We start from the raw sequence: 24,425 nt of genomic DNA, 5'->3' as shown, positions 1-24,425 counted from the left end.
CTAGCGGTCTTGGTGGTGTTTAAGTCTCTCTTAAAACACACGTTTATAGAATTTTACACCATGAATCTGTATTTTGCAATGTTTTATTATCTTTTCAAATGTGTGTTGTTTGTTATTTGCATGTAATTCATTGTGTATGTAAAGCACTTAATGCTTTTGTAATTATTTTGTATTATAAAGAACTTTGTAATTTGCCTCTGGAAAAGCACTATATAAATAATAAAGTTTAGTTACTACTACTACGTAGCCATGGGGACCAACAGTAGCCTCAGTGTCCATTCTGATTCATTTTATTTTCCGTGTTGTAGGCAACTCAATGGTCAGACGAGGGCATACTCTTCGGGGTTCCCACTCTCAGCTGCTTCTAGACCTGTCACTTCGCACACAAAGCCAGTGTAAGCATTGGTTTATCCACCACACACACGGCTGGCACAAACTTCCTTTTGTCCAATAGCAGCAGTACCTACCAAGAGCTAATTGAATGTGTTTTGTGTTACAGTGAGCGGTATAGACTGTGTGCACCTTTCTGAAACGTTGAGCCAAGCCAAGCAGTATTCTTACCACCTCAGACCCCAAAGTGCTGGACAAGGGACACGAGGCCGGGGCAAGCATTAAGGCTGTACACACACACACACACACACACACACACACACACACACACACACACAGCTCATATTTATTGATGTTCTCTCGGCTGCCAGGCAGCCTTACCTCTTAAAATAATCATTAGTAAATACATTGTTCCCTTGGAATGCCATGTTTTCTAAAATTAAGCCATATGACATCACAATCATGACCTCACAGGGTGGGTTCAAGTATACAGTAATACTGTGTGTTAAAGATAACCTTTCATCCATTGTACGAGAAACACACAAACGCCATCCCCCTCATTCTCTCACTTGCGCACGCGTGCACACACACACACACACACACACACACAGATAACCTTTCCCTCTGCTGTGGAGAATGAAATGGTCTATCAACAGCCAGTCATACAGCTAGCCCACCTGCAGCTACAGCCCCCCCCCCCCCCCCCCCCCCCCCACACACACACACACACACAGTCCAGTTTTCAGTGCCTTTGCAGTAAATCCTAAGTGTTCATTTAACTTCAAAGTGTAAACATTGACCTGTTGGGTTGGTTAAATTACCACTTAAGATTTTACAGTGTTCTTTCTCTATAGGAATATACTGAATTGATAAACTATCCTGTTTTATACTAATATATTTGCACAAACATATTCCTCTACCTATTGTGTAATTATATACCTCAATGTTGAAGGTTTTTTAATTGTATGCTAAAACAAATAAACACAGAATTGCATTTAAACTAATCCGCTTTATTTTTGTATCAAAGGAAAGTCAAGAAATAAGCCAGAAAGACGTCGACTTGGATTTACAAATTACTTTGACTGAAGTAGAAATATCAAAACAAAGGGGGGTGTGCGTGTGTGCGCTTTAGTCCGTCATCCCGTTACAGATAGTGTTAGTATGGGGATCTATAGTCGGAATAAACACTACGCACCCTGTGGGTGGGGGAGGGGATCAGGCTCGTACAGTAAAACAAAACATTCCATTATTTATCATTCACTAGCTCTGCATTTCTGTTCTATACTGTATGTTTTCATCATTGAATGACAGTCCATGGCTTTTGTGTGGAGACGAGCTGAGGATGGTAGTGTGTCCGGGTAGACTGTGGTCAGTAAGGAGACGAGCTGAGGATGGTAGTGGGTCCGGGTAGACTGTGGTCAGTAAGGAGACAAGCTGAGGATGGTAGTGGGTCCGGGTGGACTGTGGTCAGTAAGGAGACAAGCTGAGGATGGTAGTGGGTCCGGGTAGACTGTGGTCAGTAAGGAGACAAGCTGAGGATGGTAGTGGGTCCGGGTGGACTGTGGAGACAAGCTGAGGATGGTAGTGGGTCCGGGTGGACTGTGGTCAGTAAGGAGACGAGCTGAGGATGGTAGTGGGTCCAGGTGGACTGTGGAGACGAGCTGAGGATGGTAGTGGGTCCGGGTGGACTGTGGTCAGTACATGTCTCGAACACCCATGGTTCCACGGGTGTGAGTCATGGTGACACTATAACAGTACAGCAAGTCCGACAGCCACTGCTCTCTGTTTTCACCACGACAGTACCTCTGGAAAACACAACACACACATGAGACATACGGTCACCATTACAAATTTAAGTTGACGATTAATTGTCACACAAATATATTGCAATTAACAATTTAATTGTGCATTGGAACATATGAATACATTTATGTTTGCCTGGCAGATATGACAGATTACTGACAATAGTGGGGGGGGGGAAACATTGTGTTTCACCTGATTTTAATTTTTTTATTGTGATAGTTACTGTACTGTTTTATTGTTAGTTATACAGAATGCCGCAGCTCGCTTGGTCTTCAACCAGCCTCCCCCTTCTCTGCTCCTTCCATTGGCTCCCGGGTCGCAAAACTCTGACGCTGGCCTTCAAAGCAAACTAAAAGGTATGGCACCCCCATATCTCGCAAGCGTCATGTGGTCTGAAAAGGTCTGAAAAGACCACATGACGAAGATCTCCATCATCGGCGGTGAATTGTTGGATTAACCAATAACTGGTTTATAAAATGGGTTTCATTTATGTAGTAGAATAAAACGTGAAACTCTTCAGCTTATGTGACCACAGTCCAATGCTCGGATTGAATTGATAAGTCCCGGAAAAGACGCACTGTGATTGGCCAGTAATCACTTGAGTGGCAACGACGCAGAGTGCCTTCAGCACCTCTGCTTGGTTAGACCAGTCATTAGTCCTACAACTACAACCTATCTCAAACCCTCACCCTAAACCTAACCTCCCACGGGGCAGCACACCTAAACCTAACCTTAACCCAAGTCTAACCAATGACTAGTCTAAACTAACCCATTTTGGGCGGGAACCCCCAGAAACCCCCAGACCCCCCCGGGAACCCCCAGATCTACAAGCTTGTAGGTCTGCTATTTTTGAAAAAAAAAAAAAATAGAATCTGATCTCAGGTCAAAATGGGCTAAGTATGCACCCCGCCTAACCTAACCCTGGCTGCATGTGTGTGTGTGTGTGTGAGTGTGTGTGTGCTGCGTTTACCGTGAGGTCTTGTAGAATGTTTTGCAGTAGAGTGGTGTTGGTCATCAGGGTATTACGCAGAGGTGTGTGCTGCAGTATCATGGACAACATCTGTCCCAGCTGTGGTAGCTCCTCCTCACACAGATCCCCCACGCTCAGCGACAGCAGAAGTGTCCGCAGCAGCCTGGGTATCGTGCTCAGGGCCGCCACGCATGCGCCCCATATGGCCTCTCTGTAAAATGAGCAGTGAAGAGGTCACAGCAAGACACCACCGTGCAAAAACTACTGCAGAATAATGTTAAGCCCTTCATTTTATATCCATGTGCACAAGGGCTTCATTTAAGATCAGTTCCCCTGACACTGGATGGTCCTAGTTCCAGGTTTTTACATGTGTGTGTGTGTGTGTGTGTGTGTCTGGATCAATACTGGTTTGTTCTTTTGGGGTGCAGTCTGCACCAGAGCTTCCACCTTTTTGTTATGTGAGGGTTCCAACTTCCAACCCTGACAATGTCTTGATGAATTGAATACACAGGACCACAATTGAAACAAGCCCTCTGTGCCCTTTTTAAATCCTTATTGTATAATAACTGAACCTCTGTACCTATTGATAAAATATTCAGTCAATCAATCGGTGGAAACTTTGCCCAAATTTGGAGTCATACATATGGGGTGCACACACAGATCCGACACGCCAAAGGTCCGAAGCGCGGGGACTTGCGATGCGAAAATGCGGTAGTCCGACATGCGCTGCTCCCGTGCTTGCGATTATGGTTAGGTTAGGGATTGAGGTTTCGGATCAATAGTATGTCGGAACTAAAGCCTGTACCCATACATATGTCATAGTGTAGACGACCGATGTCATATGCTGGCCACACGTAAATCTAGTTTGCGTCCAAGCATAGGCATGGTAACGGCCCGCCTGCCTCTGATTGGCCTACCGACACTGCCCGTCTTAACTGTCCTCTGAGGTGGATATAGCTATGCTGGATAGTCTGATGCAAGGTTACTCTCCGTGGTGGGAAATTATACAAGTACGGTATGTGTAAACGTGAAACATTATTGTAGTGTAAAAAGGTCTCTTTTCCCTTTATCCTTTTTAGTATAATATAGTATTATTTACTATAATTAGATTAATACACGATAATAAACACTGACACTTTATTTAGAAATACACACCCAACTCAAATCATAGTACAACGTACACGTGTGTTCAATCAAAGCAAACGGTATAAACAATATTAGTTTGCCTCTTCTACAAGTTACAAGGCTGCATTCTGTCGCGCGTGCCAAGCTGTCATTCTCTTGTATTATTTCCCACCACGGCGTAACCTTGCATCTCGGAGGACAGTTATGATGGCCAGTGTCGGCAGGCCAATCAGAGGCAAGCGGGGCGTTACCATGCCTATGCTCGGACGCAAACTAGATTCATGCGCTGGCCACATGTGGATCCACATGATTCAATCTTTTGCATACACACCTCTTATGGTTGGTCTCGGAGGGAGCTTCCTGTTGCAGAGTGACGAGCAGAGTCATCAGGCTCAGGCAGCATTGGGACAGGAAGCGTAACACCTGCTCATTGGGGTGGAGGGACATGTCCAGTAGCCTGGCCATTGCCCTCATCAGCCCTGCAGCCATACTGTCAGGCACCACTGCAAACTGGGTCTGGAAAACACATGCATGCACGCAAACAATCTATGTATGAGTGCATTCAGTCAAGGAAGACATGGAAGCCAACATTTCTGAACCTAAAAAATGAAGTGGCTGGATGGAGATTGGTGAAGGTGTTTTGTTTTCCCTCTGACAGTGGTGGAAGTGGTGTACAGGGACTCTCAGGGTTTCTTTAAGTGGTTCCAAATGGACCCCTACAGGTCTGTAACTCTGAGTGTGTACAAATGGAACCAAATAGATGTGTAAGGGTCCATTTGTACACCCTCAGAGTTATGGGGTCCTTGACATAAAAAATGTTTGAGAACCACTGCTCCATGAAAATGGTTTCTTACCAGATACTTGCAAATTCCACTCTGCACGATGTCAAAGCACTGGGATTGTGAGCCAAGAGTCTCCATACAGTGACACACCTCCTACAAGTGAAACAATATCAGTGTTTTCATTCATTCAGATTTGGAAGACTACCTTCAAACATGTGAGTACTATTCTCTTCCCATCACATGGTTGGTGTGTTATGGTGATTTAATGATTAAAATATTGCTTCACAATTATAAAAGTGACCCATCTATCACTTTTAGTTTTTTGTTGGTTCTCGGCTTGTATGTTCTTTAAAACATCAGAACTCCTGTCTCCCAGATTAGAAAGTGAGGTTTCTTTTTTGTGAGCATCCGTTACTCCTTTTTCTCACCAATTTGGTCTGAAGAGGCATGTTTATTCAGAAAGGAATGTTTCTAAACCAACAGGAGGAGAAATACCCTATTCTTGATGTAAAACAGACTGAAATTCATTATTTCTCAACATCACTGCACACTGCACAGACACAACAGAAGACTCAAATTGCTCCCAAGTCAAATAATAGTTACTACTACTAGCCTACTAGGGCTGCAACAATTGATAGTTTTCGGGGGTTTTTGTCTGTTTTTGTCTGACTGCTCGATGTTGTGCAAAAATAGCTACATTAGACAACATACAAGCTTGCCTTTTCACTATTTTGAAAAACCGATTAAAATCTGGCTGCTCTGAACTCCCTAAAGCCCCTCGATGTCGAGAGTTGACAGACCATCACACCCTAATGAAACTAATGAAAGCTGATACACGGGGAAAATTGGACAATAGTTTCAAGCATTTTATGAGCAAAGACAATGAAGAAGTGTCTATGAGCTCTGTGTGTGTGTGTGAGCGCACACCAACAGCAGCAGTAATGATATTACCGGGAGACGGAATTAGGGAGCCAATGAATGAAACACACATCCCCCGCTATGCTTGCATCAACATCAACCAGAACTCACACAAACCACATTGTTACACACACACACACACACACAGCCCCCAAACATATTTAAAAACACTAACCTATGCCTTTAGTGCTAAAATAAAATAAGGTTACTTGGCTGAACATAGTTCCTGCTACACTGCTTGATTCCATTCCATTCTCATTTTGTTCTACTTAAAAATAGAACATGAAGTATGCTACTGTAGCTGTTACACGTGCACTTCTCTGTATGTGAGCTGCTGCTCTATATACTGTACATTTATTTCTCTAGAATTTCTCTCTGACTACTAGGGAGACAAGATGCTTATAAGGTGAGACGAGAGGCCGTGACACCAACTTTCCAAGGTGAAAAATGCAGCTAACTTTTCCTCATTATTTTCAAATCAAAATAAAAAATTCTCATTAGCTTTTATCAAATTGAGGGAAAGAGGTGTGTGCGTGATACAACGTGTGCCAGACCTGTGCACCTGTTGGCATTCTCCGCGCCATTAAAAACAATCACGTCTCATTAGTGGAATCAGAGCCGACACGGTCCGTCCCTTAATACCATCCCCTCCCCCGACACTCCCCATCCCATGGCCCCTCCCGCCTCTCTCCCTCTCCTTGCCTGTGATTGACTCAGACAGGGAGATGAGAGAGGATGGATCTGAGGCCTTAATTGAGGAGCTGAATTAGTGATTATAGTCCTCCATCACCCCTCTCTCCCACACACACACACACACACACTCTTGCCCCAGGGTGCAGCTACGTTAACGGTAATTTCTAAGCAGAAATGTCAAACTCCCATCATGCCACAGGCTCTCATTAGCATTTCTGCATTTCCGCTGTGCCCGATAACCATGCATCTCCAACCTGCGCAACGCGATAAAGGTTCCCCTCTCGGCCGGGGTACCACGATAAAACGTCCCACCTTTCTCAGTGCACTATGCAAGAGAGTGGAAGACCGGGGGGAACTGGAAAAGACCAGAGTTGTGTCCAGAATATCAACACAAAACAATAACCCCCCCCTGTCTTTTTTAAACTCTTCCTTTATTGCCCAGTCCTTCATCCTCCCAAATTCATGATTTGGTGAAAGGGTTAATAACCACTTGAACCCCAGAACCCTATTCTGGTGGGGAGCATTAGCCAAAAGTACGCAAGCCTGTAGATCGGCTATTTTAGTAGTATAGTATAGTAGTAGTATAGAGCCAACTCAGGGCCCGTTTACCAAGTCTAGTGAAGTGGTTAAAGTTGTTGCGACAGGGTGATGTTTGTGAGAGCCCACCTCGACAATGTCCCAGTGGTGTGTGAACTGCTCCAGGGGGGTGGTGAAGAGGCTGAGGGGGGAGAGCGGAGACAGCGGGAGGGGGCTCTCGTCACCGGCCTCCTGCAGCGCGGCCAGCTCATTGCCAGAGAACCCCGCCAGGGTGGAGAACAGGAAGCTGAAGTAGTCCACGTCCCGCAGAGCCACTTCCTGGCTCCCGACCGACCAGCCGCTCAGAGATGTCCTGGAGAAACAGTCCAGACACGGTTAACATTTCACAGTGAACCGGATAGTGGCTGAAGTAGGTCAGGAGTGGCTTATTGTCGGTATCGGCCGCTAGACCCCTGGGAGATGGATTGCTGAGGCGGAGCGCCACATCTAGCATCAGCTCCCAGTACTTCCCGCATGACTTGCTGCACCAAGCCACGCTACTCATACGCTGAGTTGGCAGTGCCCGGGATCGAACACATGAACTTGTGGTTACCCGGACTGAGCTACCCGGACACATAATGAATAGAATGATTATGTGATGGTATGGTGTCGACTCTCACGCATTGTGACTTGTGCTTTAGTCGGAAATTTGACTTGTTGGGATTTTATGTTTTAGTTTCTTTTTCTTGGAAACGCACCCATTAATTAGTGAAAAGAGAGCCATGTTGCTATGTTCCTGTGGTTTTGCGTTCCTGATAATATCCTTAAGTAATGGGTGAGTTGGTGCATAAGGGGGCAGAGATGGTGAATGCAGACGCAGATACATTCTGATATCATTCTTCCCCCGTGCCCTCCAGGGAAGACAGTTCTGTGAATAGGAGGGTTTTGTAGAAGCCCCCGGGAGCACGTGCAGACAGAACTACTTTCTCAATGTTCCATGACGAGGCTACATTCCAGCTTACCAATGAGCTCTTTGTCTTGACAAAATACACACACGTCCCTTCCCCTCCGACCCCCAACCTCTCCGCTATGCTATCAAGGTTTTTTTAACGCTGCCCCAGTGACACAAGTGCAGGGGTCACACAGACAAGATACTATACATGCTTTATGAAAGTTATGAAAAGCTATTTGAGTGTGACGGAACAGGACTTAACGACGGTGATTGGTGTGGTCTTGGTGTGAGCAGCAGTCTGTTGAATACTGTATGCATCCAAGCCAACACAAGAAGACTCAGATGATGACCACAAAGCAAGATGCAATATTGCCACCTAGTGGTTTCAAGCTGCAGCCATAACCTTCAGTCATGTGTGTATAGCTAGTAGAATTAGTTAATAGTAAATAGACATTGTGAGGACCGGAAGAGAAATTGGTTGATTTATGGTTTGTACCAATTTGAATTACAAAATAAAAGATAATAAAAAAATAAGGCTTACAATTAGGAAATGATTCAGGTTGAGGTTAGGTTTAGGCATTTGGCGGTTATGTTTAGGGGTTGAGTTATAGATAGTTAAAGATAATCATTTACCATCCTAAAATATTGATGTCCTCACAAGTATAGTAATACAAACGTGTGTTTCCACTGCTTGATGTAATGCTGTGATCTGCTGCCATCCAGATAAGGGAAATAGTTTGATTCCATTGCTAGTGGCATTCCATCACTGTGTTTCCTCTGTAACCAGGCTGCGGCTGAAGGTTAGTCTCAGGCGCACCTACTGCATACCTGGGTGCCCGATGATATGTACAGTGTTAATGTGGGTTCATGTGCTTGTTGTACTCCATTTGAACATCTCTTTAAGCTCACCGAAGGTGAACGACGCGAATCAAGGAGGAGGCCAGGCCGGCAGAGATGCGGCCAGCGGTGCAGCAGCGGCTCAGATTGGCCAGGAGAGGCTGGGGCATCGTAGGCAGGAAGTAGAGCAACTGCACCAAGCGCTGCTGGGACTCCGCCGGCAACAGAACCAGCACACCTTCCTGCGGATCTGCACACACACATAACACGCACAGCTAATTATACAGACCTAATAACACACTGCTCCCCCTGGGGATGTAAAGATGAGCTACAACTCTATTAAGTGAGATAGAGGGAGAAAAGGGGGAAGAGAGGCAGACAAACAGACACATCCACTGTAGTGAGTGATCAGATAATGCTGTGTGTGCGTGTGTGTGTTTCTCTCGACCTCTGACGCACATGCTGATGTCAGAAGCCTCTCAGACAAAAGGAGTCTTGTGATGGTGAATTGCTGCCTCTGTGGCTTCAGAACGTTGACCCCCTTTTATACCACTTAAGCCCACCCCCCAAACCCTACGCTGATCCCTGCATCATAACTATCAGACCATCCTCCAAGCCCTGTGGCTGGTACTAAACACTTCCATAGGAACAAGGGCCACCTGCAGTCATTAGACGGACGGACGGGGACGCGTGCACGCACACGCACACACACAGTAGAACTCCACACTTGAAAACACCTGACTAAAGTGTCACACACACACACACACACACCCACACACACACATTTTTGTCAGGTGTTTTCAAGTGTGGAGTTCTACTGCCCACTTCAGGGCAATAGGTGTTATTGCTCTGTCCTGTAACACTGACACATTTATTTTACAATTATTTTTCATTCACATACATTTTACATATAGAAGGTATGCACATGACATCATCATCATACCGCAATATGTGGGAACGCCTACAGACTCTACCGAGTGGCAAAAAACTACTTTCTGGCCTTGACAGCCCATACATCCAAACAGAAAAGTCCTATCTGATTGCATTAAAAGACACTAAACGACATTAAACTCACTTTGCCACTCACAATGCATGTGCAGGCAAACTCTCCCTAACATAAACGTTTCCCTAACTAGCATGAAAGTGTGTGTACCATAGAGTGTGCAGGCGTGGGTCTGTAGACTGTTGAGCAGGTCCTTGTTACCCCGGGAGGCTGCAGCCTGGATGGAGAGGATAAGTCGTCTGGACAGGGCAGGGTTACGGTGGCCCAGCTGGGACAACTGCACCGGCAGAGCTGCCAGCCATCGGCACAGCATCTTACTCCTTCAAGGGGAAGGAAGGGCGGACAGCAGTGTGACATCAGGGGTACAACTATTTATTTTGTAGCATCCCTGATCTTCAAAATGTCCAGGTCTGTCTTCCTCCTCATGGACACTCTACTGTCTACCTTTAAACCTCTAAAACCAAACTTTCCTATTCCTGATGAGTTAACATTTTATTGTCTTCCGTTTCCGTTTCCTCCTAATTATGTTTTAATGTGTTGTACCTGATCTGATACTGAACCTTTCCCAACTCACGCAGGACACCTTTAGTTCCTAAAATATTACGATTATTTAATTTATTATAATAATCTGGGATTATCGCAGCAACTGTCAGTATTATGACATTACGTCCAAATTTGGGCATACCGTATTTTTCCATAGTAGTAACCCAGGCGTATTATATGCAAAATCTAAATTAGGTAGTGGGCGGCGGCTATTTGAGTCAGGGCTACTATTTGGAAAAATACAGTAATCCAGGAAAAAGAAAACATGACTTGACTGGTGGTACTACTGTACCTTCCAATGTGAGTGTGTCCTTGCTCCTGTAGATAGAGTCTGCTGTAAAAGGACAGCAGCAAAGACCTGATCTTCAGCTCCAGGTTCCTCTGCTGGTAGTAGACATACACTGCTGCCAACAGCTCCTCGGTCACAGCTGCACCGACAAGTACACCAGTTAGCAACCAGAAAGTAAGGCTTATAGTTTTCACATTCATGGATTGACATCACTGGGGTACATTTTCAGAAACGCATAGAAGACCATTCAGTGTTATGGTTGCTAATAGAAAGTTAGCTTGCCCTACAATAAATTATACAGATGTCATCATGTTAAAATAGACCACTTTTTCAACCGTCCCTAGAGTATGCATGTCATTATAGGTGAACATTAACAAGAAAATGTCAAGAATCTTTAAAGCTTTAATCCAAGGTTATAAATTGTTAATAGATAAACTGTTAGTTAATGAGTCATTTAAGGTTAGTTAGGATTAATAACGATGCCTTATAACTAGTTAATATAATTTATAAACCATTAGATAAGGAGTTAATAACTATAGAGCGTCGCAGTCCCTCCCCCTTTCAGAACGATGAGTGGCCCAGGAAATGAAATGCAATGCATTTCTCCCATAGGATTTTCTTTAAGTATTTATTTAAAGACGGTTATGCTGCGGACAAAGCCAACTCGGATCGTGACAAATCATGACAATGAACACAATGTTATGGGCCATTTTTGAATTTGTTTATAAAAGAAAGTAATACGGCTAAAGTGGTTATGGTTTTCCATTTGATCTAATGTAACAATTGTTGCTTAGACGGTCATCTTATGGGATGGACATATGGTAGGGGTGGAAAAACACACAAACACAGAGCTTACTCTTGCTCCGCTGTGTGAGCACCATCTTCCACACAGTGTCAAGTAGCATGTGGAGCTGTCTGTAGCTGAGCTTGACGGCTTTGGACAGAGTGTCTTTGACAAAAGTCTTCAGAGGGATCAGCCAGTCAGAATCTATCTCCTGGTCACAATCCTGGCACTGGGTGAGAGACACCATGACTTGGCACAGTGTGATGTTCAGGGCCAGAGGTTCCACTGGCTGTCCTAGGACTGCTGTGGCTGGTTTAACCCTGCAGACATGATATATTAGTAATATAATAAATAATGGATAGATAGATAGATCAAGGATACTACTTAATTTATGTCCCTTACCTCTTGTCGAGTTTCTTCCTATGTTTAGATGTGTCTCGGACGCTGTAGGGGAAGCTCTTCATGAAGTGCAGTTTAAAATCTTTGAGGTATTCATCACGGAACCATGTGTCCTAAACAGATAGGAAACAGCTGTGTTAGTTTTTGCAAGGAACTATTTTCTACATAATTTCTAGTACAGTTATGTATGTATGTATGTGTGTGTGTGTGTGTGTGTGTGTGGGGGGGGGGGGGGGGGGGGGGATGGGGGGAGAGAGACTGTGTGCACAGTCTTCACACGCACTCACTAGTGTCTCCTGGTGCTCCCTTTGTGGTGCCAGCTTTCTCAACAGCTGCAGTATAGTTAAGACTTGGTACATGAGGGACATTGAGTCTGGGCCGAGTAGGTGGTCTGTTTCGTTTGAGGGGCTGTCGTTGGCTGTGGCCTCGACCCACACCTCCAGCAGCAGGGGCACTAGCGTGGAAGCAAAGCTCTGGACCGTCTCTGCAGAGGAAAGTTCCTCACTCACTGCCGTTCCAGGGTCCACATCTGATCTGCATAGTAAATGAGGCAAAGCAGTGCAGTATGGGTATTGGGTACAGTAGACTAGTAGATGTCAAGTTGACTTTTTTTGACGAGACTTTTATTTCTAGGATGTATACCTAAGTCTGTAGGTGGAGCGTGGAGTGGGGTTTGCCCCAGAATGCTCATAAACCTTAACTCCAGCTTTGCTGTAAGTGATCTCTTCCCAGTTGAGGTCCAGTGGCGTACACACTCCCTCTCCACAGGAACCAAACCCCCCTTCTGTTGGAACAGACACATCTCGTTCCTCCACTGGTCTCTCCTCAACTACAGCTTGGAGAAAACGCCCCAACCTGAAACACAATGACCAAAAACATTCACTGATGTCATCATTTAAACTTTTATATTTATGCAGGGGCGTGCCAGGAGCCCAGGAGGTGAAATGATAGAGCCGACCACATAATCACAAAGTGCCCACTGCCCAGTTCGATTCCGTGCAAGGCATCGGGCAAGTCTGTCTGTCATATGTCATACGTAGATATTATCTTAATAGGTTTCGTCACAGTATTTCTACTGCATCTGGCAGTACCTCAGAAGCACGGTGAGCTGCCACTGCTGACCAGTCACAGTTCTGTTAGGGTTGATGGACAGGGACCAACTCCGCCCCTTCATATCCAGAAGCTTCTTTGCTCCTCCACTGGTGCTTCTATGGGAGATCAGCTCCAGGAAGTTGGTCAGGAGAAGAGCAGGCTGTGCTGCCAACAGGGCAGGGTAATGTTCCAGCAACACATCTAGGATCTTCATGGCATCCTGCTGAATGCCCGTGTCGATGTGTGTCATAGCAGAAGTCAGGTGGGCACTGAGGAGGGGGAAAAATGGAGCCCCCCGATCTGCCGGAACACACAGGGCAATGAACCTAGAAAACGTCACACAATTTTAAGACTCAAGAGCAGTGGTAAATAAGTACATTTACTCAGGTACTACAATTTTCAGTACCTTTACTTCTACTCCACTACATCCCAGACACAAATATTATACTTTTATTCGATTACAATTATTTGAAAACTTTACTACTACCTGTAGTTACTTTGTAGATTTTGATAATTATTACAAAAACATACATGAAACCACTTCAGCCCTATATTACATTTCGACCATTTGAAAATAGCCGATCTACAAGCTCACGGATCTGCTATTTTCCAAAAGATTTAATCTAAAAACTTGCAAAATGTGGATATTGAGTACTTTCTACTTTTGGTATTTAAAAGTAAATGTTTATACGTTTTATAGCAATACTTAAGTACATTTTTAATTCCAGACTTTTACTTGTTGTAGAGTATATTGATACTTTGACTAGTACTTTTTCCACCACTGAGTGTAAAGGGCTTACAGTGCGAGTAGTAACGTAGTTTGTTACCCTTACCACCGATGCACACTAACCTGAGCAGACGTGTAGCTGCCGCACGGACACTGGCATCCTTGTCTGTGAACATGGCTGCCACTTCGGAAAGAAGGCGAGAGAGATGCTGCTCTAATAAAGAGGGGTTCAGTGACAGCAACTCTTTCAGACCCACTAAGGCACTCTCTTTCACATTGGCATTGTAATGGAGCAGCTGTTGCAGCAGATCCTAAAAAGAGCGCACAGCACAGGGTCGAGTAAACAAAATTGTGCATGATCAATGAAGAATCAATCACATGTGTCAGTGACAAGAGCTTACATTAATGCTGAGGTGTCGGTGTGTTGTGGGGCCACTTTTGTCCCTTTTCAGCTGTTCAGACAAATTGATTCCCTTGGTGCGGAAGTTGGTGTTGGTGGCATTATCAGCTTTAGGCTTCTTCTTTCCAACCTTCAGCTTTATTTTCTGGAAATCATCCTGTCTCTTCTTACCTTTGGCCTTCATGTCTGTGGTTACTGGTTAGATGCACCCGTCTAGAAACAGGAGAGACAGACATAATGATGATGAATGGGTCAATGGGTTGCCTTTGCTACTCGAACGAAACCATACAGGCCAAATCCCAAGGTTTAATTTGTACCATATACCACAAATCCATGTACGGAACCACCCCCCTACCCCCCAAAAAAGATCCACTTTTAGCTTGATACACATCTCCCCTGGCAAATTCAGGATACAGCAGGACTGATCTTAACCACGTTATATGCATTACGCATAGGCTACTATATCATTAATACAGAATTAGCTCCTCTGGTCCATACTAACAATAAATAATGAATAAATACCTGAATGAAATACTCACGCCAGCGGTTTATCAAGCATCGACCACTGATGTGCTTTTGACACAAATAGCTAATTTACAAAGACACTTTCAAAAGGAGCAACATTCTGCTCGTGTTGATGCAGATAGAGATTGGGTCCTACAACTTTATGTTCGCATTTGTTTAGAATCTGCGCGCGCCCGGTTGTACACGCGTGGGTCATACATGATGATCCACGTGCGATGATTCATATTAAACGGCTAATGATTTAGTTTACCTAGTTAATTTACCTTAATTGTGCTCGTGTCGGTCTCGTATTTTGCTCTTATATCCAGGAAGTTAGCGCTGTAGGCAAACTACAGTTTACAAAACAAACGCACCACAATGTTGCCTTCTATTTAGCCTGTACAAAATCTCTTTAGCTAGCCTGAATCATTGCAATGTTGATCAGTGTTGATAACATTGCACATTTCCATTGTTTTCCTAATGTTATTCACATTATTTATCTTGTTTTTGTGTGTCCGCGCTCGAAATTAGTTTTGTTTATTGTTTTAGTTTTTAATTTAATGGCAAATGTGCCGGGCACCTCAAATGGTCCTCTATGCCTACTTCACATTGTTTTGTTTCGCTAGCTTGCGTCTTCTTAGCTAGGCTCGACCTTAAAAGGGCTCGACTAGTAATATAGTGGCTAAGCTAGCAAGCAGGTGAAGCAGCAAGTGCAACAGATAGAGCACTTAATTTCTGTCCTGTTCTACATCTTAACTTTATCTCCCAGACTGATCTACATCTAACAGATCCAAGAGTCTTGCCGGAAGACCTCGATCCATTCCACACCAAGAATCAGGCTCAAGAGAAGAGGCTATGGTTTGTATTTGCTAAATCAACAGCCTGCTAATTTATACTGCTAGCTGCCGAAGCTAACAATGTACTATCTAGTAGTAAGATAGTTGGCTGCAAGACCCTCTTAGCTCAAAGCTACTCATTCGTTAGTTTCGATCGAGTTTAATTATCTTCAAGCTAGGCCTCACTGCGCCATCCTAACAGCGAAAAAAATGAAGCAGACTTCCCAAAACAAACTGGTAATTTTACTACTTGGCTTAGGGTTGACGACAAGGCACAGCATCTTGCAATGGGTCTGGTCCATAGAGTTATTATACATATATATTGTATATATACTCTAAGGTCTGGTCTGGTCCACAACATTCGATACACCAAGATACCATGTACCTGTCTAAATACTTCCTTATTGTCCACACCCATAACACCAGAGGGAGTTCAACAAACCATGTGCAACCCAGATTCGGCACAAACGAGGGACTAAATTAATTTCGCTCCTATGCCACCAAAATGTGGAACGTCCTACCAACAGTTATTAAGACATGAGAATCCCTGCCCTTGACTACTTCAAAACTGCTCTTAAAATGTTTTGATTAATTGAAAATGGTGGGCCCTATTGTAAACAAGTCTAATGCTTTATGGTGCACTCACAGTTAACAGTTTTTGTATTGAGTTGTACTTGAAATGTACTGTAATTCTGCAACCTGTCAAATACTTCAATCAATCAAAGGGCCGGCACCGCCACTAAGAGCCCATGCAGGCCGATATCGTCGTCGGGACCCTGAACCTGCTCTCTTCTTGGCCTGAGCAGGCTGATCCCTTCCATCCTCGTTTCAAAAAGTGTCTGCCTGGTTACCAAAACACAGTGGGCGCCTGGAATACTGGGCAATGGCAATATAGACACTCTCTCACTGAGGGCTCATAAAGGCATCTATTATATAGCATCTGAGCCCTCAGTGTGCGAGTGCCTTAACAAAGTCGGCACAGGGGGGAAAAGGGGAAGTCATCCCCAGGTTCCTCATTTACCTTAGGGCTAGGTTATATTAAACTATAATGCTTTGCAATTCACATATTGGGAGGCATTCAATCTTTGACGCTAAACAAGTATTATTTAATACGCTCACATTCGATTTGCATAGATCAACAGGCTGAGTCTGGAGCGTCTGCTCGTCACGTCACACGGTCACACAGAGACCTCCGTAACTCTAAAGAAATGCCGCGCCGACCAGTGTGGCAACAACATGTTGGGTATGGACCCACACAATCTGTGTGTTTACTGCCTGGGACTCCATAGTCTGGATATTCGGTGGTGAGGAGACCACCACTCTGGTGGTGAGGTGACCACCGGAGCTGAAATAACGTGGAGCGGTGGTGAGTAAAAACGGAGAGAAGGGCTGGGGAGAGCGGTGGTTTGCTCTTCACCGCGGCTCAGTGACGTCATGTTGTAGTTCGGTGGTCACCTCACCACTGAAAATAGACTGAATAATGCTTATGAGTCCGGTGAATACCACCCAGATCCATACTACGAGCACCTGCCATCACGGGACCTGTGTCCTAGCCATGTGCTAACAGGCGCTGAAGCACGCCCGGTAAGAAATTAGTTGACTCCCTCCTATTAGCAATAGTGATGTTTATGCTCGCCTAGGGGCTAGGCCTCGCATAGGGGCTCCTTATACAGCAGCTAGCACGGCAAATAACCTTTTTTGCAGGGTGGCGAACATAGAACCTGGGGAACATAGGTATGCCATGGGGAATACTTTGAGGCCCTTTACTTCTTTCTTTTGTGACGTGTATAATCATCTAATGTCCAACCCTGTCTCTGGTCCCAGCCCCCAGGCCAGACATCTTCAGAAGATGGTCTCAGGTGGACATGTGTGTGGTTGCCAGTCTGATGAATCTCTGCCAGGCCCCACTTATTCATAGGCACAGCAGACCCCATATATAATGGTCCATTGCCTGTGTGGTAGATCCTCCCACACCATTTCCCGAGTGCAATGAAGGATATGTGAGGGTCCGTCCGACAAACACGTTGGAGCGTTTTGGCAGAGCACGGCACGACCATGGGCTCTTCACTTCCAGCAGAAAAGGGAGGATGTCACATTTGATCAGACACCCCGAATATTTACGACCTGACATTAACAGTTATTTCACCTAGAATATTTTGTACTAATAACGCAGATGACTTGATGTCTACTACTGAAGATGAATGCTTGTACACGTTTTTCAAAGTCCTTTAATCTTGACAAATTGTTCTTAGTGATAGTAGGCTGACTTTGTTATTGTTAATCTTAATGTGGCTGTTAAAATTAGACTTATTTTATCCCACAGCATTGGATGGAAAACATGGAAGCGGAACCTGGACCATGGAACCATGGAAGTGGAAGTCATCCCACCCAGAATCGACAGCAAGATGACTCACAGAATCAGATGAAGAGGAAAATCCGAGGCGGGGTAGGTTTTCTCACAATGCAGGTTTTCCGATTTAATTATAATTTCAATAATAACTATCTATAATTCATATAAAAATTATTAATACACACACACACACGCAAAGTCAAATTTGTGTTCTATGACTGATAATGGAATATCAGTAATTCTAGGGCTAGTTTGTCCTGATGCTGTTCTGATGCCTGGGGCAGCAGTGCTAGTGGCATGAGCCTTTGGCGGCCCATGGTACCCTAGTAACTACCCTGCCGCTCAAGTGAGCCTATTATTGGCAGCATAAAGACAGAGGACATCTACTTTTCTTTTCTTCTATTATTCTGCCAATTTCCCCCATGTGTATAGTTCCCTTCACTGCTGGCCACTACTGTTTGGTCTTGAGGAAGGTGTAGACATCCGATACACATGATGTCGGCAGCCGCTTCTGTTCACTGGGAGGGTATAATGTGTGCGGAGGAACGCACTATCCTTCCACTTCTGCTTCCCTATAGGCTCCTCAGCCAACCTGTAGGAGTCGCAGACATGCAGCGACAGAGAATGGTCTCAACTGCACTTACTGCAGACAATTGTTTGTTGGAGCGCCCAGCCAAGCCTGTGGCACCGTGGAGGTCTCCACGGTGGTGGGCAGGACCTCCACGGTGGTGGGCAGGACCTCCACGGTGGTGGGCAGGACCCCAGCACTACTATAACCATAAGGGGATTTTCCTCACAATTTATTTAATAAGGAACTACACTGCATTAGATATTTCATCATATCTTTAAGTCTATAATTTAATAAGTTCCTCTGTCATACATCACGTAAAGAGAACTTCAACTTAATCAGTAACAGTAGCATTTGAGCATGTCTCATTGATGTGCCCCTGCTTCATGCAGGGCAAGGCACGGCACATGGTGGATGAGCAAAAAACCCTCCATTGCTTTTAAGATGTGGAGGACAGGGATGTGAGTCCACACCTCTGTTTAGCCTCATCCTGTCACTAATGCTTGTATGTGTGTGTCTCTCTCCTCCATTTGGGTTAATTCTCACCATTGACAGAGAAAACAACAGATGAAGCATTCTAATGAGATAGGTAAGTACTGGCTCCACACGGTGATGGTACCGTCACCAATGATGAGGGATAAAGGCAGAGACTTGTATGTCATTGCCTAGTTTATCAGTTCATCATGGGCTTGTTGGCATTTTCACCATTCCTGAGATTCCCTCTCAGAAGTGGGGTTTAATGATGTGCTGCCCATGGCTGTAGAATGAAGGTCAGTGTTTTCCACTGATTTAAAAGTATGTGCAAGATATTTTACGTGGTCTTGCTAAAGTCCTGTATTGTGTATATAGCTCCAGTTCATGGTTTTAAATGGTTCTTGGCTATTATTAAACTGAACAACCTTAGAAATGCCAACCTTATTGAACAGAACAATGCCACAGCATCTCTAACGTTCCTGGCAACTGTTGTTCTGGAAACGACTTTTAATGCTGTGATGATGGCTGGTGAATAGGCCTACTCTTAAACCATAATCTTCAACTGCAGTGCACTTTTCATGCTGGCTGATGGCTGCGTGAATATGGCTTGTTTTGTTTATCACAAATATTTAAAACGCTGTTTACCTGTTTTTGAACAGTGTTCCATTCTCCTCACCCAGTTGCCTGTGTCATACTGGTTTGGTTTGAGTGATTGTGTGATCTCCCTTGCTCCTGAATTCTACTGAACTCCTCGTTTCTTGGTTTACCAGAGTAATTTAAACAATCCAGACGGTTAACCTTATTTTTTTTTACCGGACTACCATCAGTAACCATGCTGAGCGTTTGGTTCTGTGGATGGGTGTGATGAAGTCAGTCCATCATTGGAGCTGGATTCAGGTCTCATAACTCTGGGCATTATGTGAGGGGTTGCAGAGGATGCCTGTTCATATTCCCTCTTGTCTTTGAAAGCACAAGTGAGGAAGTTGGCTTTCTAATTGTTGTTCAGTGGATAAAGGACCTGTTAAATTGCACATTTAAATGTGATCCCCTCGAAAATGAGATGGTGCATCTCAAGGAGGGGTTCCTAATAAATAATTAAAATCAACAGGAGTTATACGGTACATGCTACTGCAATGTCCACTTTCATACAAGGTTCCTCAGCCATTGGCTGTGTTGAACTTGTCCACAGGGTGCCCATGTTCTCATTGGGATTACCCTCTTAGTTTTTAAATAATCGCCATAGGTGATTCACGTGAACCTTGTGGTTTCACTTGTCAATTGCTTGTAAGCCGCTGTCCAGCTTTGTTTGCATCTATGCTTTGAACTTATATGCTGCTCTGCTTTCCCAGTCTTCAATAATCGTGGATCCATCAAGACGATTGCTTCTCTGATCAGCCAGGTGCAGGGGGTCACTGAGCCAATCATTGGTAAGTTAAAACCCAGTTCCTGGTATATCATATCCTTTGCTGAGCCACTTTAACCCATTTTAGGCGGGAAGGGAACCCCTTTTGGTGTTAGCATTACGTTATGCTTTAGCTATTTAAAAATAGCAGATCTACAAGCTCATAGCGTGCCACCGAGTGGCGCGCTACGAGCTTGTAGGTCTGCTATTTTTGAAAAATCGACTTTGAAGAACGACTGACATAGAACCATAGCTTTTTCAGAAAACTGTCCGCATGTAGAAGACATTTTTAGAATCTGATCTCAGGTCAGAATGGGTTAATCATGCTTGTTGTGTATGCACAGGCCTTCAGTACGTGTGGGAGTACCGCAGCCCCACTAAATCTGTCCCACCACACTACCAGTGTAAGCTCTGTGCCGTGTCCCGTTTACAAAATGAGATGCTGGCCCATATCAAAGGCTGGAAACATGGCTTCAAATACTTGGTGAGTGTGACACATCATTTGGTTGCATTTTCTTTTTTTTACATTGGATTTAGAATTTTACAAATTGACCACACACACACACACACTAACCCCCTCTATACCTCCCTCCATCCCTATAGTAAATAACAAAAGACAAATACAGGTCAACTTCCTCAATGTTGGTGCGGTGTTGTTGTGTTCACAGAAGCGTGCACACCCAAATAAGATCACATGTGAAGAGGAAGATGCCCAGAAAGACCCTACAATTAGGAAGAGCATTAGAGCGATTTCAGCAGAGGTTGAGAAATCTGAAGGGAGGGGTCAACTCAAGGTGAGTGGCACCAGGATCAAAGATTTTTGCAAGTTTGTTTGCATGTCCACATGCACAGCATTCAAAGGTTCCTTTATATTTATAACAATACATTATTATAATAAGGTCCCTCCTTTGGGCTATTTTCTGTCACAGTACATTGCACAAATGCGGTACATGAAATGTATCCTCTGCATTTACCAGTCTTGACTATTGCCTAGCGAGCAGTTCGTTTTCAAGTGTGCTCAGGGACACTTGAACACATGGACTGGGGCCAGGGGGGTGCTTGATCAGAAAATATACTTGATGTTGCTTACACATTCATTACTGTGTATATAACAATGATTTCAACCAATCCTGATTTTAGGTTATCCTCAAAGAGCCCTGTGATGTCCCTGCCTTTAAAGGACTCCGTAAGTTACTGTCATTTAAGGGACCATACCAGTGTTTTTGCCCTTTGACTACAATTTGTGTCCTCTGTGGTGCCGCCAGGTGCCAGCGTGTGTTTGTGTGCATTCTGTCACTCATATGTATACGTTTGTCTACAACACCCTCTCCGGACCAAACTTTAGAGAGGTCGGCACTACTTGGCAGTAGCCTCGGAAACCCAGACGTTTTTATTTCCAGGGAGGAAAGAAAAAAAAAAGTCTGGGTCCGAGTCCACTTCAATTCGGCATAGAGTAGCGCAAACGTCGATCACTCTCTGCTGATTTCGGATTGTCTGCATCTTTGTTAAATTGACGCACACACGCACACATGTACACACACACACACACACACTCCTCTCTCTCTCTGTCGCTCTAATTAATCAGTCTCATGTCACGCAGCTGTGTCTAGATTCTCCCGGCGGATCCGGACGGGAGCTGCCTATGCCATAGAAAGCATAGGTGGATCCCGGCTAACTCGGCAGTGACAGACTAGTACACACACATTTCCTTTAATGCATCACTCATCTATGAATTGGATTGTTCCCGGACTGATTCCAGCTGCCTGAAGTATTGCGTGCTCTAGTGTCATGAACAAGACACTAAACTCTTACCTTGTGTGTTTGTGCACTAGCTATAGAAACCTTTTCCCCTGTGTACGACCAGAATTTTAAGGCTGCAAAATTGAACACTGAAATTAATTGAAAACAATTTCCTGGATGGTAGTCGAGTCACAAAAAGGTTGAGTTGTTGTCTATAGAGCGTCGCAGTCCCGCCCCCTCGAAATCCCCGTTCATTTTCCTCATAGACTTTTCAAAAAGTATTTATTTAAAGACGTTTACGCCGCGGACAAAGCCAACTCTTGTCGTGACAAATCATGACAATAAACACAATGTTTTGGGCCAAACAAAGAATTAGAAGGAAAAGAAAATGGCAGGTTACAACACTTTTTTTTGTTGTTGTTCTTCTTTGTAATTATTTGTTTGGTCCAAAATATTGGACGTTTGTTATCATGATTTGTCACGACTCGAGTTGGCTTCGTACGACGCTTAAAAGGTCTTTAAATAAATACTTTTTGAAATGTCTATGGGAAAAATGCATTGGGATTCATTTCCTGGGCCTGGTGTCGTCATGAAAGGGTGGCGGGACTGCGACACTATCAGCTAAAACCTACAAAAATACTCGCATCACCTTCTAAGCGTTTTTATTGTGAAATGTTTCAGATGCAAGATTATTCAGTTTCTCTCTGGTCTTTAATTTTTAGAGTCTGCTATTCCTAAAATGATTCCCCCAATGGGTCAAGGGATGGGACCAAATGGACCAAGATTAGGTCTGTATTTTTTCTATTGTAAGCATGTTCCTCATGTAAATTGAGCCTTTCTCATCCATTGCATGAGTAAATATATTAAATGTTGAAATCTTACAGGGGGCAGGTTTCCTGGAGAGTTTCCTCCCCAAGCAGGCCCAGGGCGTCGAGAACCGGGTTTTCGTGGTTATGCAGCCAGACCAGAAGTCCCAAACCTCGATATGGGTCCAAGACAGTTTCCAGATGGCATGGGCCATCACCATGGGGGTGGAGATGGTTTTGGACGTAATGGCAGAAGAGATGACTTTGGTCGGCAGGTTGATGGCCCAGGAAGGCGTTTTCCGGATGAGTTCAGAGGCAGCCAAATGGAGAGTAGCTTGTTGGGGGATCGGCCAACAGACGGGCCAATGGATCAGCCAGGCTTGTTGGGAGCAGATCCAGACTCAAGCAGCCTCCCGGGAACCTTGCTCAATTATCTGGTACGTGTTATAAATGCTATAAAGATGGCTTCAGTGTACATTATGATTCATGAATATAATTGTATTTGTTTATTGTGTGGAATGTGTCCAGGATACCTTCCGAATTGAGAATGAGAGCGATGCCCAAATTGTGCTAAAGGTGACACAGAAGTTAACCGATGTGCTGATGGATTACAGGCTGAGGAGTGTATCCACGGTATGAAACGTTTCTAATGCAGGACACTTCCATAGGCATTTTAATCAGAACCAAAACGGAATAGAGTGAAAATGTCTACTAAATTGCCAATGGTTTTCCTCGAGTGTCGCAGGTTCCTAGTATGAGCAGCAGTTTGAACAATTCACCCAGTGCCCTGGGCTACTCATCGCCTCCTTCCAGAATGCCCGGTGCTGGAGGTCGCTACTCAGGAGGCCGCACAGGTATGTAAAGCATCGTCTTTGTGCAGATGTCTGCAGGTTTACAACTTTACCTTAACCAAGCATATATGTTACGAATCGTCAAGTCACATTTAACTTTTCATTATAATTTGTCTTTACAGGTCCATCAAGGTACTCTGGTGGCCCACCAAGGTTCTACAACTGAAATAGTTTGACTCATCGGATGTCACAAAATCAAAACAATTGTTAACATAATTTATATTCGAGTTCCGACATGGACAGTACCTGTGCCATGTTGTCTTTTACTTATTCACACGTTTAGTTTTTTTGTTCTTTTAAATGTGTGTACCGTACTGTAGTTTGAGACATTGTTGTAAAAATGTGATGCACACTTCCCTAATTGGAATAATTTGAACCCTTTTCCCAAGACTTTCTTTTATTAAAATACAAAAATAAAAAACTGACTTTATTCCATAGTAGTGAATGAAATTGCTTTGCAGCATTGGTCTTTTAAAGGCTGATGGTTAAACAAACTATTAAGTTTTATTACGATCAAGGTACCCCAATTCTATACAAAACACTGCCATGGTGTATGGCAGATTATTTTCTCACTGGACCGGTTCACAGTCGAGTGTACAGCGGCTGGGATGAGGATCAGCATGTCCAAATCTGAGGTCATCGTTCTCAGCAGGAAAGTGGAAACCGATGGATTGTGCTTGTTACGACCCCCTGTCTACGGTAGGGGGAGATAATGAGGAGACAGCTTTTAC

The 24,425-nt window shown here is 44.3% G+C and overlaps 3 protein-coding genes across 8 annotated transcripts in view; 2 read left to right on the top strand and 1 right to left on the bottom strand.

Annotated features, from left to right (window-relative positions):
- The window catches only part of invs (inversin), a 31,489-nt gene extending 30,160 nt beyond the window's left edge, over positions 1-1,329 (top strand). For 2 of the 4 annotated variants that reach the window (XM_080768774.1, XM_080768775.1), the window contains exons 18-19: positions 309-395; positions 500-1,329. In XM_080768774.1, coding sequence (XP_080624900.1) covers positions 309-395; positions 500-615 — 203 coding nt within the window. In that variant the 3' untranslated portion in view covers positions 616-1,329. Of the gene's footprint in view, positions 1-308; positions 396-499 lie in introns of those variants that run through there. The other 2 variants (XM_080768776.1, XR_013964404.1) reach the window with 2 other exon arrangements.
- Positions 1,330-1,996: 667 nt separating this feature from the next.
- tex10 (testis expressed 10) lies at positions 1,997-15,058 on the bottom strand. 3 transcript variants are annotated; one of them, XM_080768778.1, is made up of 16 exons: positions 14,952-15,058; positions 14,165-14,376; positions 13,887-14,074; positions 13,036-13,362; positions 12,587-12,799; positions 12,232-12,478; positions 11,948-12,057; positions 11,618-11,865; positions 10,765-10,900; positions 10,080-10,249; positions 8,999-9,176; positions 7,288-7,510; positions 5,083-5,163; positions 4,560-4,744; positions 3,104-3,314; positions 1,997-2,135 (listed from the first exon to the last, which is right to left on the bottom strand). In XM_080768778.1, the coding sequence occupies exons 2-16, from the start codon at positions 14,345-14,347 to the stop codon at positions 2,025-2,027; spliced, it is 2,811 nt and encodes a 936-aa protein (XP_080624904.1). In that variant the 5' UTR covers positions 14,348-14,376; positions 14,952-15,058; the 3' UTR covers positions 1,997-2,024. The 3 variants fall into 3 exon arrangements, with proteins under 3 accessions (XP_080624904.1, XP_080624903.1, XP_080624905.1); XM_080768777.1 differs by lacking the exon at positions 14,952-15,058 and adding an exon at positions 14,686-14,802; XM_080768779.1 differs by lacking the exon at positions 14,952-15,058 and adding an exon at positions 14,703-14,785.
- A 236-nt stretch (positions 15,059-15,294) lies between these two features.
- LOC308318171 (uncharacterized protein) lies at positions 15,295-24,131 on the top strand. The gene is made up of 12 exons (XM_080767601.1): positions 15,295-15,525; positions 17,827-17,949; positions 18,977-19,010; positions 20,245-20,322; positions 20,642-20,781; positions 20,966-21,091; positions 21,438-21,483; positions 22,760-22,825; positions 22,922-23,280; positions 23,372-23,476; positions 23,589-23,697; positions 23,817-24,131. Exons 1-12 carry the CDS (start codon positions 15,523-15,525, stop codon positions 23,858-23,860), a joined length of 1,233 nt encoding a protein of 410 aa, XP_080623727.1. The 5' UTR covers positions 15,295-15,522; the 3' UTR covers positions 23,861-24,131.
- Positions 24,132-24,425: the final 294 nt, after the last annotated feature.

The sequence above is a fragment of the Protomyctophum bolini genome (genome assembly GCF_963924005.1).
Source record: "Protomyctophum bolini genome assembly, chromosome: 7".
Classification (NCBI taxonomy): domain Eukaryota; kingdom Metazoa; phylum Chordata; class Actinopteri; order Myctophiformes; family Myctophidae; genus Protomyctophum; species Protomyctophum bolini.
Note: the sequence above shows the minus strand (reverse complement) of the source record. Positions and strands in the feature narration are given on the sequence as shown.

What these genes read in the sequence shown, in the direction of transcription:
- LOC308318171 (XM_080767601.1), top strand. An exon ending in GGTCACTGAGCCAATCATTG is followed by an intron (nt 20,323 to 20,641) that starts GTAAGTTAAAAC and finishes GTGTATGCACAG; the next exon opens with GCCTTCAGTACGTGTGGGAG. An exon ending in CCCTGCCTTTAAAGGACTCC is followed by an intron (nt 21,484 to 22,759) that starts GTAAGTTACTGT and finishes TTTAATTTTTAG; the next exon opens with AGTCTGCTATTCCTAAAATG.
- tex10 (XM_080768778.1), bottom strand. Translation starts at nt 14,347, where the DNA reads ATGAAGGCCAAAGGTAAGAAGAGACAGGATGATTTCCAGAAAATAAAG. An exon ending in GCAGCTACACGTCTGCTCAG is followed by an intron (nt 13,363 to 13,886) that starts GTTAGTGTGCAT and finishes GACGTTTTCTAG; the next exon opens with GTTCATTGCCCTGTGTGTTC. An exon ending in ATTCGCGTCGTTCACCTTCG is followed by an intron (nt 7,511 to 8,998) that starts GTGAGCTTAAAG and finishes CTGTTTCTCCAG; the next exon opens with GACATCTCTGAGCGGCTGGT.